This window comes from Phoenix dactylifera, chromosome 10, assembly GCF_051530095.1.
Source record: "Phoenix dactylifera cultivar Ajwa chromosome 10, Ajwa_hap1_PhDact_Kaust_v1.1, whole genome shotgun sequence".
NCBI classification, from domain to species: domain Eukaryota; kingdom Viridiplantae; phylum Streptophyta; class Magnoliopsida; order Arecales; family Arecaceae; genus Phoenix; species Phoenix dactylifera.
Genome location: NC_143199.1, coordinates 29,687,901 through 29,704,608, shown reverse-complemented (window position 1 = coordinate 29,704,608; position 16,708 = coordinate 29,687,901). Strand labels below are relative to the sequence as shown.

General features: G+C 37.7%; 1 protein-coding gene across 8 annotated transcripts; it reads left to right on the top strand.

Moving 5' to 3' along the window:
* The first annotated feature begins 5,332 nt into the window (after window positions 1-5,332).
* LOC103722378 (F-box protein At5g39250-like) lies at window positions 5,333-15,733 on the top strand. 8 transcript variants are annotated; one of them, XR_015969482.2, is made up of 3 exons: window positions 5,333-7,214; window positions 13,620-13,678; window positions 14,644-15,733. XR_015969482.2 is itself a non-coding variant. In XM_008812935.6 (3 exons), the coding sequence occupies exon 3, from the start codon at window positions 14,767-14,769 to the stop codon at window positions 15,523-15,525; it is 759 nt and encodes a 252-aa protein (XP_008811157.1). In that variant the 5' UTR covers window positions 5,336-5,615; window positions 13,620-13,678; window positions 14,644-14,766; the 3' UTR covers window positions 15,526-15,733. The 8 variants fall into 8 exon arrangements, 7 of the variants coding, with proteins under 7 accessions (XP_008811157.1, XP_008811150.1, XP_008811142.1 ...); XM_008812935.6 differs by having other exon boundaries at window positions 5,336-5,615; XM_008812928.6 differs by having other exon boundaries at window positions 5,336-5,615; window positions 13,620-13,685.
* The last annotated feature ends 975 nt before the right edge of the window (window positions 15,734-16,708 follow it).

The window sequence follows — 16,708 nt, the reverse complement described above, 5'->3', positions numbered from 1 at the left end:
AAGCAAAGCCTAAAGTTGAGATACAAATTCTGGGTGCCCAGGCCAAGCGGCACCTGTCACTAAATTGCGGTCGGTGAAGCAGCGATCTACGGGTTCGGGCTCCGACCATGTTGCTCCGGCCAGCACCACATTAAGCTTCCCCTACAACAACATAGGCACACAAGTACTTCTAATGTATTGTCAATTAACAGAAGAAAGAGCATACATTTTCCCATTTATGATCACCATGAGTACAATGCCTAGCTTGGATCGGAGTAAGATTTGTTTCTTTCTAGCCAAGTTAGGTTAATCCTGTTTTACTTCCAAGAATTAGCAGTCTAAACAAAAAAAAGACTTCGATACGTTATCTTTTTCCCTTTTTTTTACTGATAATTATAAAGAAAATCCAATCATCAAGAATAAACAAATCTTATCTTCTTGGAGAAAATTTAAATTTAAAAAATATAGTAATACATCGTAATGACTCATGATCCTATAGTTATCTGCTTGAATATGGTCGACGGTTTCCTAGATACTAGTAATTTGAGGAAAGAAAAACAGATATGGCAAACCCAAAACAGAACAACGGCCAAATCGGTGTTTCAGTATCATGACACAGATGGCCACCTGAAAGAGGCAACCGATACTTGTAACAGAATAGAATTACATGCTGAACTCCCTGAAAACACAAGCAAGATAACTCTCTGTACGTAGGGTTATGTAGATGTAACAGACGGACAATAAATACTTTTAAGAGTTTCTCAAATAGGACCTCAGTCTTTGTGTACAGATAGGTACACTAACATGGACTAGCTCATGCATCGCAATGTGACCCTGATACCAAGCAAAGCCTAAAGTTGAGATACAAATTCTGGGTGCCCAGGCCAAGCGGCACCTGTCACTAAATTGCGGTCGGTGAAGCAGCGATCTACGGGTTCGGGCTCCGACCATGTTGCTCCGGCCAGCACCACATTAAGCTTCCCCTACAACAACATAGGCACACAAGTACTTCTAATGTATTGTCAATTAACAGAAGAAAGAGCATACATTTTCCCATTTATGATCACCATGAGTACAATGCCTGGCTTGGATTAGCACAGAAGACCAGAAAGCAAACATTCGAGTAGATATGCTTATACATAATATAACTCATGAAAGGGGAGTGCAATAGTCACTTCTCAAGACGCTAAATGCATCCCATTGGAGAGTAGGGTGTTTCACAGAGATGAAGGTGAGAAAAAACAACAACTGAAATTATGTAATGGATGTTAGATTCATTATAGTGGAAATGCAAAGCTAAACAAGTGCCTGCTCAAAGCATAATATGGATCAACAACATTTAAATTATATACAACATGCAGCAAATGTCAGAGTCCAACCGAGCTAGAAACAATATCATGTTTGTCTTGGGTTTACTTGCAAATGGCTTTTTCAAGAATAACTAGGTAGGGTCTCAAGTATTATGATCGGACTTGTCCATAGAGTAAGGATGGATCATGACAGTTATCTAAATGGTAATCTAGCAACCTTTGATGAATTGCCAATTACGTAATTAAGATTTGAGGAATGGAAATCCATAGTCAAAGTTCTTGATGTTTGTTAGTCCAAACCTTAACTCAATATGGATAATTGAAGATCATCTGGAAACTGAATTCTAAGATCGTCGACTTAAAAGGTCATTTAAGCAGAACCTTGAAAAAGTAATAAAAACACCCACTCATGTTCTCCTACTTCGTCTAAAGCAAAATAGAATATGGTTCTAAAGGCAGAGCTTATTAAGAACAGAGAATTCACCATCATGAAAAGGGTAGGTAGATTAAAGATCAAAATGGCAACTGTTCAACAATGACGTGTCGGCTTTGGAGGTACTCTGGTTGCTTTACCAATCAAACAGGAAGAAAGAATCTTTAGAAGGCAGCTAGAAAATATCATCTGTTGATCATTTATTGAGAAAGGTAAAAGGAATCCCACTCCCATCAACTAGAAGCAGTTGATCCATGTAATCAAAAGAGAAAGTTGATACTGGGTCTCATATAGGGTTAGGGCTGACATCATATATTACACACCAGAGGAGCATTCTCTACTATATAGTTTCATTTCAACACTAGCCTGCCAAAAAAATTATGGAGGTGAAGTTTACAGTCTAATAACTGCCTTCTTGAAAACTGATACAAACGATAGGGATGGAATAAGCCAATGCATCCCTTTTTGGACTTACAAAGTCAATGCAAGTTCATTATTTTCTCCAAGAAGTGACAAGAAAGCAATATGAGACAAACTTCTAATTGATTTGCTTTGGTTCCTTGACACTGAAGTTGAACTAGGTGTCCAAGTATGGAGCCTAAATTGGACAAGTTCTCAAGAGGCTTGTAGTAGGGGTTTGAACTAGGTGTTTAGGTATGGTGCCCCGTGTTGGTGCCTTTTCCCTTGCATTGTCTTATCTTTTCTGATCTTGTTGGCTGTACTCACACCCATCGTGTGTGAGCCGCCATTGTACCAAAAAAAAAAAGTATGATGCCTCGGACATTGTCTCAGTACCCCTTCTAATTGATTTGCTTTGGTTCCTTGACACTGAAGTTGAACTAGGTGTCTAAGTATGGTGCGTAAATTGGACAAGTTCTCAAGAGGCTTGTAGTAGGGGTTTGAACTAAGTGTCTAAGTATGGTGCCTCGTGTCGGTGCCTTTTCTCTTTCATTATCTTATCTTTCCTGATTCTGTTGGCTGCACTCACGCCTATCGCATGTGAGCCGCCGTTGTACCAAAAAAAGAAAAAAAGCAAGGTGCCTCGGACATTGTCTCAGTACCCCTTGTCTCTAAGATTTTCTTGCAGCTTCTCTTTTTCCAACCAATTCACTTTCACTTATTATTTAGAAGCTGAGATGTGGCTGCAACCTTCAGGCTGCCTGAGTGGCGCCCAGGATTGGTGAGGAGAGGCTGAATTCAATCAGTAGCCTACTAACAAAGTGAAGAAAAAACTTCCCCAGCCCATGTTGATCCACAGGCAGGGATGTGTTTCGGCCTAATGTTGCCAATATAAGGAGATTGTGAGAGGAAGAATACAACAACTGGGGTTAAAAAAATTTGAATTGTGGGTTTGAAGTGAAGGCATGGGAATGGGACTGAATTGAGAGATATCAAGCAATAAGATGTAGCTTCACTGTCATGTTGTGATTTCATTTGAGGAGTGATAATGAACATCTCATCATTCGGTTTGCTGAAAATCTTCATATATATTGCTTTTTTGGTAAGAGATTTATAGATTTCTAGAAATGGCGTTCAGATTGCTTATGACTTTCGGACTCAGCTCTTGATGAAGTTTGGTGGTTGCAGATGCCATAAGTTAGGAGGAAATTGTGACATGAATCCCAGATTGGCTTCTGGAGTCGAAAAATATTTGCTTTTGCACTGGCAGGTGCTATGGAAAATGATCATTAGATAAGTTGAGAATTAGCAAATATTTTGATGATTATGTTTAGGATGAGTTGTGGTGTTGCATTTGCCTTTATGTTTGAGTATTCCAAAAACTATAAATGCTACTGAATCATTCAACATTTGATGATTCAAGGATTTCACTATAGTGTGGAATAACATAAGTTGGAAACACCCCCTCCCAAAAAAAAAATCAGGGTTAACCTAATCGTGTAGCAAATTTAATTGCCGCTGAATCTCGGGGTTGCATGCCAACTCTGGTAGTCCATGGAGCTAAACATCAAAACCAAGTTGATGGGGCTTCGTCAATCACCAAGTAATCCCAGACTGCAGAACAATGCTGTAACATGAACAATGAAAACTCATAATATGCCAACTGGCTAAGTTATGGAAGTCTTGTAACAGGGGATGTGGTCAATGTTGTTCTTGCTCAGAGAATTCGGTTGAGCTTCTATCAATCTTGGATGGATTTTTTTTTTAAAAAAAATCCACTCTACAATAGATTCTATAAGAAACAATTAGATTTTTTTTTTTATTCTTTTTTTCCGTAAGTCTGCTTTATATTTAGCCTCTCCTTTACCAAATTGCTCCTGCTTATAACTAATAGTGTATTTTTCCCTAATGGCCAAAGTATATATGGTGCCAAAATGCGGTAGTGCCTTCTCATCTTCTTTATTCCTGATTAATATAGCAACATGATATAACTATACTTATAAACTTGAAATAATAAATATTTGAGTTGGTCGAATAGATGCGACTGACAACTAGAATGATAGGCTTTGATCAATTGAACTATTTGCAAGGTCTGCCCCGAAAAAAGAGCTCCTTCCTTCAAATTGCGCTAAATGCTAGAAGTTGATTCTTATAGGTCTTATCACTGAAGTGGATTTTTTTTTTTTCATCTACACAAGGCTCTAACCATACCTATACCTTTCATGCCATATTTATATGGTATCTGCGCACACTCTAAGATCTTTCATGAAATTATTGGCCACCATTTTGAAACCACTCGTATTATCACAAAAATGAAAAAGAAGCTAGATGATGCATGGGATAGGGCACTTTGTATCTTTTTAAGGATAATTTTATTCTTCTGAAACAGCTATTTATGTGCAAATTTATGTGTTGAATGATGGTGGGGGATTGGCAATGAATGTGGAAGGATTGGTTCAATCCCAAATCAGTGGGATATCAAGGAGGCAATAGCCTCTCATATATGGCCTCACCTGCTCCTTTAAAAAAAAAAAAATCACAAAAGGGCTTTTTGTAGGAATAGTTTTTCTTTTTTCTGAATTGTAGGAATAATGGGAACAATATTCTCTTTTCTGAATGTAACTAAAGTCCACAACTAACAAGCATTTCAATATCTATTAGGAGATTCAAATATAATTATAGACCAACTAGGATAGTTAACATCTCCAAAGATAGGATCTTAACACTATGCTTGTCATAGCTAGGTAGGGCCAAGTAGTTTTTTTTTTTATTTTTTATTTTTTACACCGACAGCTCACACTAATCTCGCATGAGCATTGCTTATAGAATCAAAAGCCAAAATGCTCCATAATAGTGGAGGAACAGGTACATCTAGGATCTAGAGAAATTTTTCAGAATGAAGAGTAACAAAAAAGGCGATCCAGTTAGCAGATTTATTCGTCTTTCGAAACATATAGTCTGAAAGACATCGCACTTTTGTAGTAAGCACTGGACGTCCCCTAAGATCGGAAGGTCGATAACCTCCGACCCCTTTTATGGAATTCTTTCGACCATTTTTATTGAGTTTTTCTCCAGAATGATGCACCGGGGCATCCCAAGAAGAATAAAATCTTTATCGGCAAGTTTGGGGTTAAAAAGCAAACCGAAAAGCTAAACAGCAGACTTAGTTCGTGTCGGGTTGGATTCGGACTTCGGAGCCAGTTTTTAACCGTGCATCAGCTTACTCGTTTCAGGTGCCTACTCCGGTCGGTCATCCGTAAGACCTTTAACCCCGACTCCTCTCCCCAATTCCTCTCGGTCTCCTCCACGCCTCCCCACTCCTTCCCTTCCTCTCCCCATTTCCTGAAGAACGTGGACCGCTATCCGGTGGTCAGGACGTCGGCGAAGGAGCTCCGATCATCCCTCTCCGGCGGGCTGATCTCTCACCCGCCCATCCGATATCAGTTGGCGATCCGCCGCCTCTCATCTCACCTCCGCGCTCCGATCGCATGCGTGTACCCTCCCCCTTCCCTTCTTTTTTTCTGGCTTCGTCTTTCCGACGAGATCGGTTCCACCTCCTCTCCTCGGTCTTCGCCCAAATCCTTCGTCTCTAACCCTAACCCTAACCGAAAACAAGCATAGTATAATGTCTATCAAATCTGTGGAGTTTGTGTTAATTTAGCAATTATTTTGACTATGGTTTGTTGAATTGTGACTGAATTATTGTGATTGGTTGATATTGTTCGTTGCTCTCAGTTTTGCGGATTTCCAGGCAATGTCCTCTTTTTATGTAAATACCTGAATGCGTTTATGCATCTGAATTCTTTATGTTTGTGCATGGTTCTCTATGGAAAGCTTTTTGGTAAGCTAAAATAAGGTTATAGCTTTCATCTAGGTGAGGTTTCCAGGTGGAGGTTATAACCAGATATTGGCTATTAAATATTTTTTTTTCCTGTTTTGGGGGGATCTTTAGAATAATGTGTCCCTCTTTTTCAGTGGCAGAATCTAGGTGGAGAGGATCTTTATGTGTATCTTGGTTTCTGTATTTTCCTACTGTAAAGGTATGAAGGTTAAGGATTTTAGGACTTCTATTTTGTTCGTTTTGGATTTTAGTGCAATATTTTCCTATATTGAACTATGGCATAGAGAGGACTTGTCTGAATTCTTATGCAAACTTGGATGAAGGATTTTCAGTCTGTGTCGATAGCTAAAAGCTGTGGTCTGTTTTTATTCTCATATTTGTGTCTCCTTAGCACCAAGGGGGTTAAGGGAAGGAAAGTTTGTAATTTATGATGAGGTGTTAACTTCCATGTTTAACGTCTTTGATGTATTTGACTTGTTGGGTGTTACACCTCTTTTAATGTGCCATGTTGTATTCCAGGGTGGTTTGTATGGGGAACGAAAGATAGCTTTCCCAAAAAATCATATATTTTGTTGTTACTTAATTTCCTTAGTTACATTATTTCTCATCATTTTCGGTTGTTGGCTTAAAACACTAGAAAATGGAAATCCATTTGTTGGATATACTGACCTTTAGTTATAACTTTTAGTTGAGTGTGTGTGTTTGTGTCGGTATATAGAGTCTCTTAGATCTCAGACAGCTCAAGGTTTTAATTTTTTGTATCTCTTGGTTATAAATATAAACTCTGACATTCTGTTCTTCCGTTTCAACACTTGGATCATCCACTCACTGACTTTTTGGTGCTCTGATCATTTCTAGGTAGTTCTTCAATTCTCTCCAACGACATCCAGCTTTCCAATTTATGTATTATCTTTTTTGGTCTGTTGTTTATAGACTATCCATTCTTGGTTCCATGGGCTCTAATTTCTTGCTTTAGTTTTTTGGTCTATCTAGTTTACCTTTTGTTTGTTTATTGTGATGTGATCAGTTTTGTACAGAAGACAAAAAGAAGCCTGTCATAATCTTCTTGAAGTCATGATTTACAAGTGATTTTTTTTTGGTTTTTTGTTCTATGTTGTATTCTGACTGGATATTCCATGCATGATTATTTGGTGATGTAGGTTCCATAAGCTAAGATATATGGGAGTATATGTTGTTATCACCCGATTTTATGAGGATTGTCTTCTGGAATTTAGACATAACACGTTGTCATGTAATTCTTTTGACACCAAAAGTCAAATTATTAAAAGAAGAAGTTCTGTAATATGCATGTAATATACATACATACGTGTGTATATGTATATGTTTAAATATACAATGGTTGCAATTGTTTTGGTTGGAAATTGAATACTAGTGAATGCTTGCATTTATTTGGTGAGAATCTTAATTTGGCTAGTTTATGCCACAATTCTGTACTGTTGCATTTTAATATTGTCATGAATGATGCTTATGTATGCCACGTATGTTGCATTTCAATACTAGTATGTACTAGATCCAGGGGTGGCCCAATGTATTTGGGGACCTAAGGCGAACTTACTAAAAGAGGCCTTTTTAAAAATAATAATAATAATAATAAATTTTTAATAAGTGTAAAATACTTTAAAAATTTATTTAAAAATAATCCGTCTAGCTTTTTGAGATGCAAAATTACTAATCAAACTTTTGTACTCAAGATTTATTAAAATAATATTTTCAATCGATAATATAGCTAATCCATTTAATCTTTCTTGGGACATAGTTGACCGCAAATAAGATTTTATCAACTTTAATTTTGAAAAACTTCTTTCAGCAGAAGCAACTGTTACAGGTATTGTTAACAATATCCTGTAAGCAATGCATGCATTTGGAAAAGAATCTGTTTTTTTAATAAAACTTAAAGTATCAATAGGGGTACTAGTTTCTATTTGTAAAACTTCTTTTAAAACGTTTAACTCCGAAAACAGATCAAGACCATCAATATCAGAATATTCACCGTGCTTTAAAAAGTTTTCAAGATTAAGATAATACTTTTTCAAATTCTCTTCATTCAAAGATTTTAACTTTCTAAAATTAAACAAAAAATCAAAAACATCTTCATATATGGTGAATTGTTCAAACCTATTTTGAATTGAAGAAATAGCTTGATCTACTATATATAAAAAGTAATCAATTCTAAAAGATTCTTTAGCTGATCTTGTTGTCTCATCATCAGTATTTTCATCAAATTGTTTTTTTACGGATCACACGTTTTTCACGAAATGTTGGTTCTATTTTCATTTCATTTGCAATTTCTTTAGATGAATTCAAAGCATTCATAAATCGATTTTCTCTATAACTTTTCAAATAAAAAAGACGACCTTTTAATTGATCTATAGCAACATCAATATGCATGTCTTCAGATTGTAAGTTCTTACTAACTGAGTTAACAGCAAACAATATATCGTACCAAATATTCATGCCTAATAAGAATTTAAAATTTTCAATCTCATATGTAGCTAAGCATATGGCTTCACTCTTTATTTTAGGATCTTCACTAGTTTCCGCTAATTGAACTAAGGCATCTCTTATTTTAGGAGCTTGATGTTTAATTGCTTTGACACTTTCAATACGACTTTTCCAACGTGTCTATGACAAAGGTTAGAGTTAATGTAGATACATTATCTTGTAAAATATTCCATCGTTTTGTAGAAGAAGAAAATAAGTTATAAATTCGTTGTATTACTCCAAGAAAAGATATAGCTTTAGGACATGAGTTAGCAATATCACATAATACTAAATTTAAGTTATGACATCCACATGGTGTGTAAAACGCTCTAGAATTTATATCTAATAATCTTCTTTGTACACCTTGATGTTTTTCTTTCATATTAGACCCGTTGTCATACCCTTGTCCTCTTATATCATTAACCTCAAGTTTATATTTTTCTATTATATTTATAAGTGCACCAAAAATGCCTTTTTCAGAGGTATCATCTACTTCTAAAAATTCTAAAAAATATTCTTCTATTTTTACTGGACTTGTTGAAGTATCTACACATCTTAAAACTAGAGTCATTTGTTCTTGATGGCTTGCATCAGGAGTGCAATCAAGTATTACAGAAAAGTATTTTACTTCTTTAATCTTTTTAATTATTACAGTTTTAACTTCATATGCTAACATGTGAATCAATTCATTTTGAATCTTATGACCTAAATAATGATTATGAATTTCACCATGTTGAATGCGTCGAACATGTTCTTGCATTACTGGATCAAATTCTGCAATCATTTCAATAAGACTTAAAAAATTTTCATTATTGTTTTGATAGATCTTTTCATTCTTTCCCCGAAATGCTAAATTATTTTTTGCGAGATTTTTTACGACAGCAAGAATTCTCAATAATACTTTTTTCCAATGATCTTTCTCTTGGTTTATTTGTTCTTGGAGACTTTTGTCAATTGTCTTATTTTTCAACAATCTCACTTCTAAATTAATCCACTTATTCATGCTAGTAATATGTTCACTAGTTATTTCATGACTTTTGAGTATAACACCTAGATTTTTCCAATTCCTAGTTCCTTCATTGACTAAGTGACTCGTGTTAGGTGTTGAATCAAATAATTTACAATAAAAGCAATATATCCTATCCAAATCCTTCGAATACACTAACCATCTTCTATCATGTTTTTCACCATTAGGTAATTTACGACTGTAATGTAGCATAGAGAAGTGTCTATTATTTTCATCCCTAGGAAAATGAAGATCATAATCTCTAATTGGACCTCTTTCCACTAATAGATCTCTCAACTTTGTATCGATTTGTTTCCATTGACCAGGATCGTATATATTTATAGAAATAGAACTAGTTTCATTAAGCTCTACACTATCCTTATTTATTCTATCTCCTTCTAATTTCTCATTGTGTTCTTCACCATGAATATGGTTGTCAATCTCATTTTGTTTCATTCTTTTCATGTCATCTTCTAGCTCTATTTCGGGTGCTTGTTCTGTTGCTAATTCCTGAGTTAAACTTGATGTGGTGTTTTGTTTGTTTGTGACAATAAATCTATCTAAAGCTACTTTTTGATATTGAACGAGTTTTTCGATTTTTCTTTTCTTTTTGAGTTTTTCATATCCACATTCATATTTTCTATTAAACATTTGAATCTAAAAACTATATTATCAAACAAAGCAATTAAGACAATCACTATAAACAAATCAAAATATAAAAGAGTCGAAAATGATAAAATTTGATAATGTTAAGAAAAACGAACTCAAGCTCCGACAAGCGGTGTCGGAGACTGACAGGTGGAGTTGAAGAAGAGACCGAAGACACAACCGTCGAGATTCGAGAACGCCCAAGATGCAAACTATTCAAAAACGGTAAGATGAAACCAACAATCAAAATTAGAAGAGAAAAATTGTAACAAAATTATAGGAATTGTAACAAAATTAGAGGAATTAGAAGCAGGAAATTATAAATTAAAAAAGTATGTTTCTTTAGAAACAAAAAATAGTGAAGGAAGTTTTATTGGAATAAAAAAGGGATCAAACTATCCTAGTATAACAGCACCTGGAGCCCATTCAATCAGAAATTCATGTGGAAATTGGTGTGGCTTTAACTTCCATGTAGAACCATATTACCTCATGGATAAACCATGATCCCACATGCGACAACACCGTGTGATTCCCCTGACTACTGGTTTCCAGACCCCCAGGTGAACTGATCTATATGGTATACCTATATTACCATTTACCACATTATGATGCAAGGTAAACTGTTAATTATGTGGAGCCCAACCTCATGATCTTGGTTGTGCTTGGGTTGACATCTACCATCCTGAACCTCAAAATGTTGTGCAACCAAAATGCAGCTTTGAAGTTCTTCAAGCAAACCAAGAAATTAAACCATCATGCTTGGACATCAACCAGCTTTGATTTTAACTTTGTTTTTCTTTCCTTTTCTATCATTCTTCATCTCATATTCTTATATAAATCATAAATGCAATGAATCCAATGGATTTTCCCATCCTTTGCCTAAAAAACAGAAAGAAATAACATATGGTTTACTGATTTAGGCGTTTCATCAAACATCTTTAAGTCAGAGAGAGACTTACAAGTTACAACTCAAATGCAGCATCCAGCTGGTTGACGACCTGATCACCTGACGTGAAGAAATCAAGAAGATGGGGTCGCACCGTCGCAATCTCACAGACGTGAGTCAGGGGACGCCGGACGGGAGTCGGGAGGGAGGCGAGGAGGTCGCGGGATGCCGGGGAGGCGGGGACGCCGGAGAGGCAGAGGAGACGACCTCGCCGGCTCGCGGGCGCGGCGAAGACTTGCAGGCAGCCGGGAGGGAGGCGAGGAGGTCGCGGCCTCGCGGGATGCCGGGGAGGCGGAGGAGACGACCTCTCCGGCGAAGAGGATTTTAAACTTTAAAGGCTTGGGCCGATGTTGCAGACTTGTAGCATGTAGAGCACTAAGAGCAGTAGAAGAGGAGCTCAGCTGCAAAAGAGGATTGAGGAGGAGTGGAGCTGTGGAGGAGGATGATGAGGATTTTAAAGAAAAGGATGATGGGCGATGGCCGATGGGATTGGGATGGGAGTCACGGTCACGGGATAGCGTCGCGGCGAGACACCCTCAGTAGCTCAGGCGTCTTGTCGTGGTAGCCGTTGGCTCCTGCGGCCCTGCCTCAGGCGTCTTGTAGAAGCTCTACGTACACTGTAGGCTGTAGCTAGGAGTGGGACTGTGGGTGTGGGAGCTGGGAGGCTAGGACTAGGAGTCGTGGTCTGCGGCGTCTGCCGGTCTGGCGGGGGCCTTCCTTCGAGCCGGGGCCTTGGGCGACCGAGGCGGTCGCCTAAGGCTTGGGCCGCCCCTGACTAGATCAGTGTGCTATATATTGTCTTGAGCTAGCATGCATTAGTATGTTAACATCCCATTGCATCTATTGCACGGATGATATATTAATGTTATCCGTTATGTAAGGATGGACTGTGGTTACAAATTTTTGGACTTAATAGAAACTATAGCAATGTCCATTGTTATTGCTCTGCTATATGGCCCTTCTGTGCTGCCTATTGTGCCCTTTCGTGCTATAGCAGGTGCTTTTGGATTACCCATGAACTAGTGGTCAGTAAGGAGATGGAGGCCAAGCTTTATGACTAGTCTACTCTATGATATGGATGCTAGATGCATCAAAACGATATGGTTGAGGATGGCTCCCCTCTTTAAGCTATATTCTGCATTACAGCAGAGGTGTCTTCAAAGGATGCTAAATGTTGGGGTCAAAGAGCAAATGGTGACATTCCCCCACACAATAGGACACAATGTCATGAATGGAATCATTGGATGCAACTTCATTCAGTCCAGATAGACCACAGCTGGAAGTAGTTGATTCATGTTGGTTCAGTATTGTCAGTGCACTGCTGAATGCATCTGCCATTAATTTCATAGGACTCTATCGGGGCTTTTGATGTAATTTAGACATGCTAGTGTTCTTGTAGATAGTGCTTTAGCCTTCTGTGAGAAGAAACCAATGATACGTATATGTTTTAGCAGGATGAGAGTGACTTGGCACATGCAGTGCTTGGTTCCTGGACCTTGGAGACATGCCCAGGCAAATGCTCCTGCCACCTCCGTAGGCACCAATTTCTTCAGTATGAGGGATTTTACATGTATAAAATTTCAATATAGGCTTTGTGAATCAACTTACTCAAATGCATGAAGAAATCTTTGCTTGTCTTTAGGAACTTTTCTTAATTTGAATCAAGTTCCATTCTTCTTTGAATCAATTGATCTTCGGGTTACAAATGCAGACTTAAGTATAATGATAGTAGGAATTAATTAGAATTTAGAAGAATGAGGGTTAGATGCAAAAACAAAGCTAACTTAGTGATGTCAGTTGCTGATGTGAAAACTAATGCTAGCTGGACTACTGATCGGTAAAGTTGCTGTGCCATCTGGTGTCAACTCGAGTGCCTTTTTGCACAAATATTACACAATTCAAAACTAGGTAATCTAGCCTCTAAAATGAAGTTCTCAGCAATTTCTTAGTTGAATGTTATAACAATTTGAGATAGCTGCATCTAAGAACTTTCACAATATTGTTGCCTGATAATCCTCAATGCCTAGACTAATAATCTTTACGTATTTGTTTTAGATCCGGTACATCTTTGAAGCTTGCTCATAGATAAGGTGAACAAGCTGGGGGATTATGTAGTTATGTTTTACAGAATGTGGCGACTTAATTACTGTCATTTGTGCATTCATTTTGTAACATGACTTCCCTTTTATTGTAAAACTAAATGGCAACTGGTGTTTTTCACAATTGAAGTGGGTATTGCAACTTTTAGTAAAATTCTAGGCCCCAGATCTTCGTTGCCTATGTACTATTATAATTTAAAGAGTTAGTAGAAAATCGTGACCCCTAAAGCATTTCAGTTTATGGGATTTATTGCTGAAAAGCATGCCTTAACTTATAGGCCATTTCAGTACAATCATCTGTTGTTTTTTGCTGTTTAGTGAGTTATATACATCTAGTGCTGTTTGACATTATCTTTTCACTTCCATGTGTGAATGCTTCTTTTTTATTATGCACTTGTGATTTTAGTCATTGGTGTAACTAAGTAGCTAATTATGTCTCATAATCTTATTTTCCAGGGTATTTTCGATGATGCTTTGTGGAGAAGCCATGATTTTGGAAGTTATAAATTGATTCAGTTGAGTGTAAGTGGCTAGTTTTGTTATAAGTAAGTTGAAATTCTTTTCCTTCTATCCAGACTATCCTTTGTTATTTTCTATAAAAACAAAAAAAGTAACATTTTGCACCAACATCTCCGACATTAATTAGCGTACTGCACGATACCAGTCAGAGATATGCCTAATTTCTAGTAGTAGTAAATTTGGTTCTCTTTTCTGGTGATCTAATTCGTGAATAATGGGTGGCAGGTTGGCCTTAAATCTCTTTTTTTTCCTTTAAATTTGACTCTGCTATTTTCACCTGAATCATCAATTATAGTAGCTGCATTTAATGATTGTAGTGATGAGATTATAGAACTATATTGGTTTTTTTTTTCAATCAAGTTGTCAACACCCGGTAAGTTGAGGTAGCTTTAGACACGAATGAAGTTGCTAAACCAGAAAACTTTATTTGAAATATATGTGCTGGTTGACGATCTTTTGGACATACATTACATTTAGAATATCTAGGTATTTCTGGGGGCTTCATGTGCCTTCCTACTTTTCTTGTTTTTCTTTTCCGGTTAATACTCGTGTATGGGCATCTTATCTAGACCATGACAAAAATCATTTTTCCATTTGCTATCTGCTTTTTCATTCCTATATGCTATGATGACTCTGTTCTCTACTGAATTCATATAGCATTAACTTCACCTTGGTTTCCTTGATTCCATCATGTTTCTCTGATTAAGAAACCCTTGATTTCATCGGAGCCTATTCTCCTGATAAGACTATCTCTGAACTTCATTGCATATGATTAATCTGTCCAAACCATTCCAATCTTCTTCTGCTTTTTTGTCCTGCTGGTTGAATGAGTATGTTGATTTGAATTTAACAGGCCACTTTAGTTACTTAGAAGAGTTGCGATCAAATTTGTACTATTGATTCTTAAGGAAGAACTTGCCTGCAATGTGGTCTTTCTAAATACAACATGTTTACTTTGTAGGGAAATTGCTGATCCTGCCTTGCATTCAACTTGGTTCAACATCATACCCTTCACCAACCTTTCGCATCCCTCTGGATCTATTGTATCTTTTTCTGCTTCTTTCCTGCTCGATTATTTTCCGGAATGACCAAAGATTGGTTGTGTGGTGAAGTTTTAAAGGCCGTCTTCCCTCTGCTTGATGGTAGAGACCTGGCCTCTTGCATGCTGGTATGTCGTCAGTGGAGAGACATTGCTAGGGATGACTACTTTTGGAAGTGCATTTGTGCCAAGAGATGGCCTTCAATCTGCAAAAGACCTCTTCCTGCCCTGAGCTACCACAAGGTTTTCCTAACCTTCTCCAGACACCAGCGGCCGCAGCCTCTTCTCCCGCCACGGTTATCATTCAATGATTTAGAGTTCTACATCGATCTTTGGTCTGAACAGGAGCTGATATTCTCTGAAGCTATCTCAGGCTGTGTGTTCCGGACAGGGATAAAGAACCCACCTCCTGGCATATCCGATATCCTCAAGGCACACCTGAATGGCCCCGATTGCAAGATGGTATTGCAAGTGGAGCCAAGGTTCACTATTACTTTGGGAAGTAGGATCAGTGTGTCAGCTCTTGTAGGTCGCAAGGACACCAATCAGATTGCATGCATTCTAAGAGATTCTGTCTTTGATTATGTTGATGGCTGCGGCTTTAGGGCACTTGCCTTTGCCTATCTCAATTTTTCACCGGCACATCCATTCATATCTGGAATTAGAGCTTGGGTGTCCTTGCTGTTTATGGCGAATGGTAATGACAATGCCATTGATGTGTTTGGCATTGAGATAGACTTTTGCGATGCTGCTAGCAAAGAGCACGAGGTATTGTGGCTTCTAGACATGCTTGATTGGAAATAACTGCTGCATTTTGCTGGTGCCTGTATGTATATAGAAGCAACCTTGTAATTGACTGGTGTGTTAGGAATCGAAGATTCATATTTATTATTTTGTAATCTTTGTTCAAAGGTTGTATCGGCCATTAAACTTTGAGGATTAATTTATTTCTCTGATGCAGAAAATATGCAGCAAGGATGACCTGTTTAATCAATCTATACTTTGCTCTCAAGCTTGAGAACTCTAGTATGCCGTATGTGCACTGTGTTGCTCCTACGGCATCTCTATTTTTGTGTTTTCCTGGTTATTATGTATTCCGTTCTTGCTGTCTAGCCTGAATGGGTGATAGCCTGCCAAACACTTGAAAAACACCCAGAATAGGCTTTTTTTTCGGATATGCGCAGAAAGCAAGAGAGAGAAGGGATAATTCTAATCCACTATTTTATTTTTTTTTTGGTAAATAATAAAAGGGGAGGAGGAGGGGTAGAATTTCATCCGCGTAACAGCTCTCAATGGGCCTTTCTTCCATCAAAAAATGTTCGATGCACGTTGCAAGTTTCTGCGTGCTCTTCTCAATTTATGGAATGTTTTACTAAGCCATTCACGTGTGAGTACGTCACTTCAGCGTCATCTTAGTACTGATGGAAGAAAAGCATGTCCACACAGAACCATCCGAACTTGGGGTATGTGGTCCTCTGATTTAATCGACGTCCGCGCGTTTCGAATCCGGACAACTCAGATGGAGTTTAAGCTCCTTTACCACCAAACTACCGAGTTAGTAGCCTAATCCACTAATTTGACACAATATGAGTTATTAGGCACAATAGGGGAAACTTTGTTCCTTTCATTTATTATGTTGCCTTCATTCAGTCTTTAAACACACCAAGAAGTAAGAGGGCAATATTACTATTGTGATAATATTCAAATTACTGCAAAGGCCTGACTACACTTGTTTATTTCATGCACTTACCCCTTCAACCAAATGCCAAGAAAAGACTTCTAATACACTGCTTCTACAATACAATAAATATCCCTTCAGAACTTATCCTCTCTACCAAACACCCTTGGATGGCGGCTGCTTACGGCCTGACTACACTTATTTATTTCATGCACTTACCCCTTCAACCAAATGCCAACAAAAGACTTCAAATACACTGCTTCTACAATACAGTAAATATCCCTTCAGAACTATCCTCTCTACGAAACA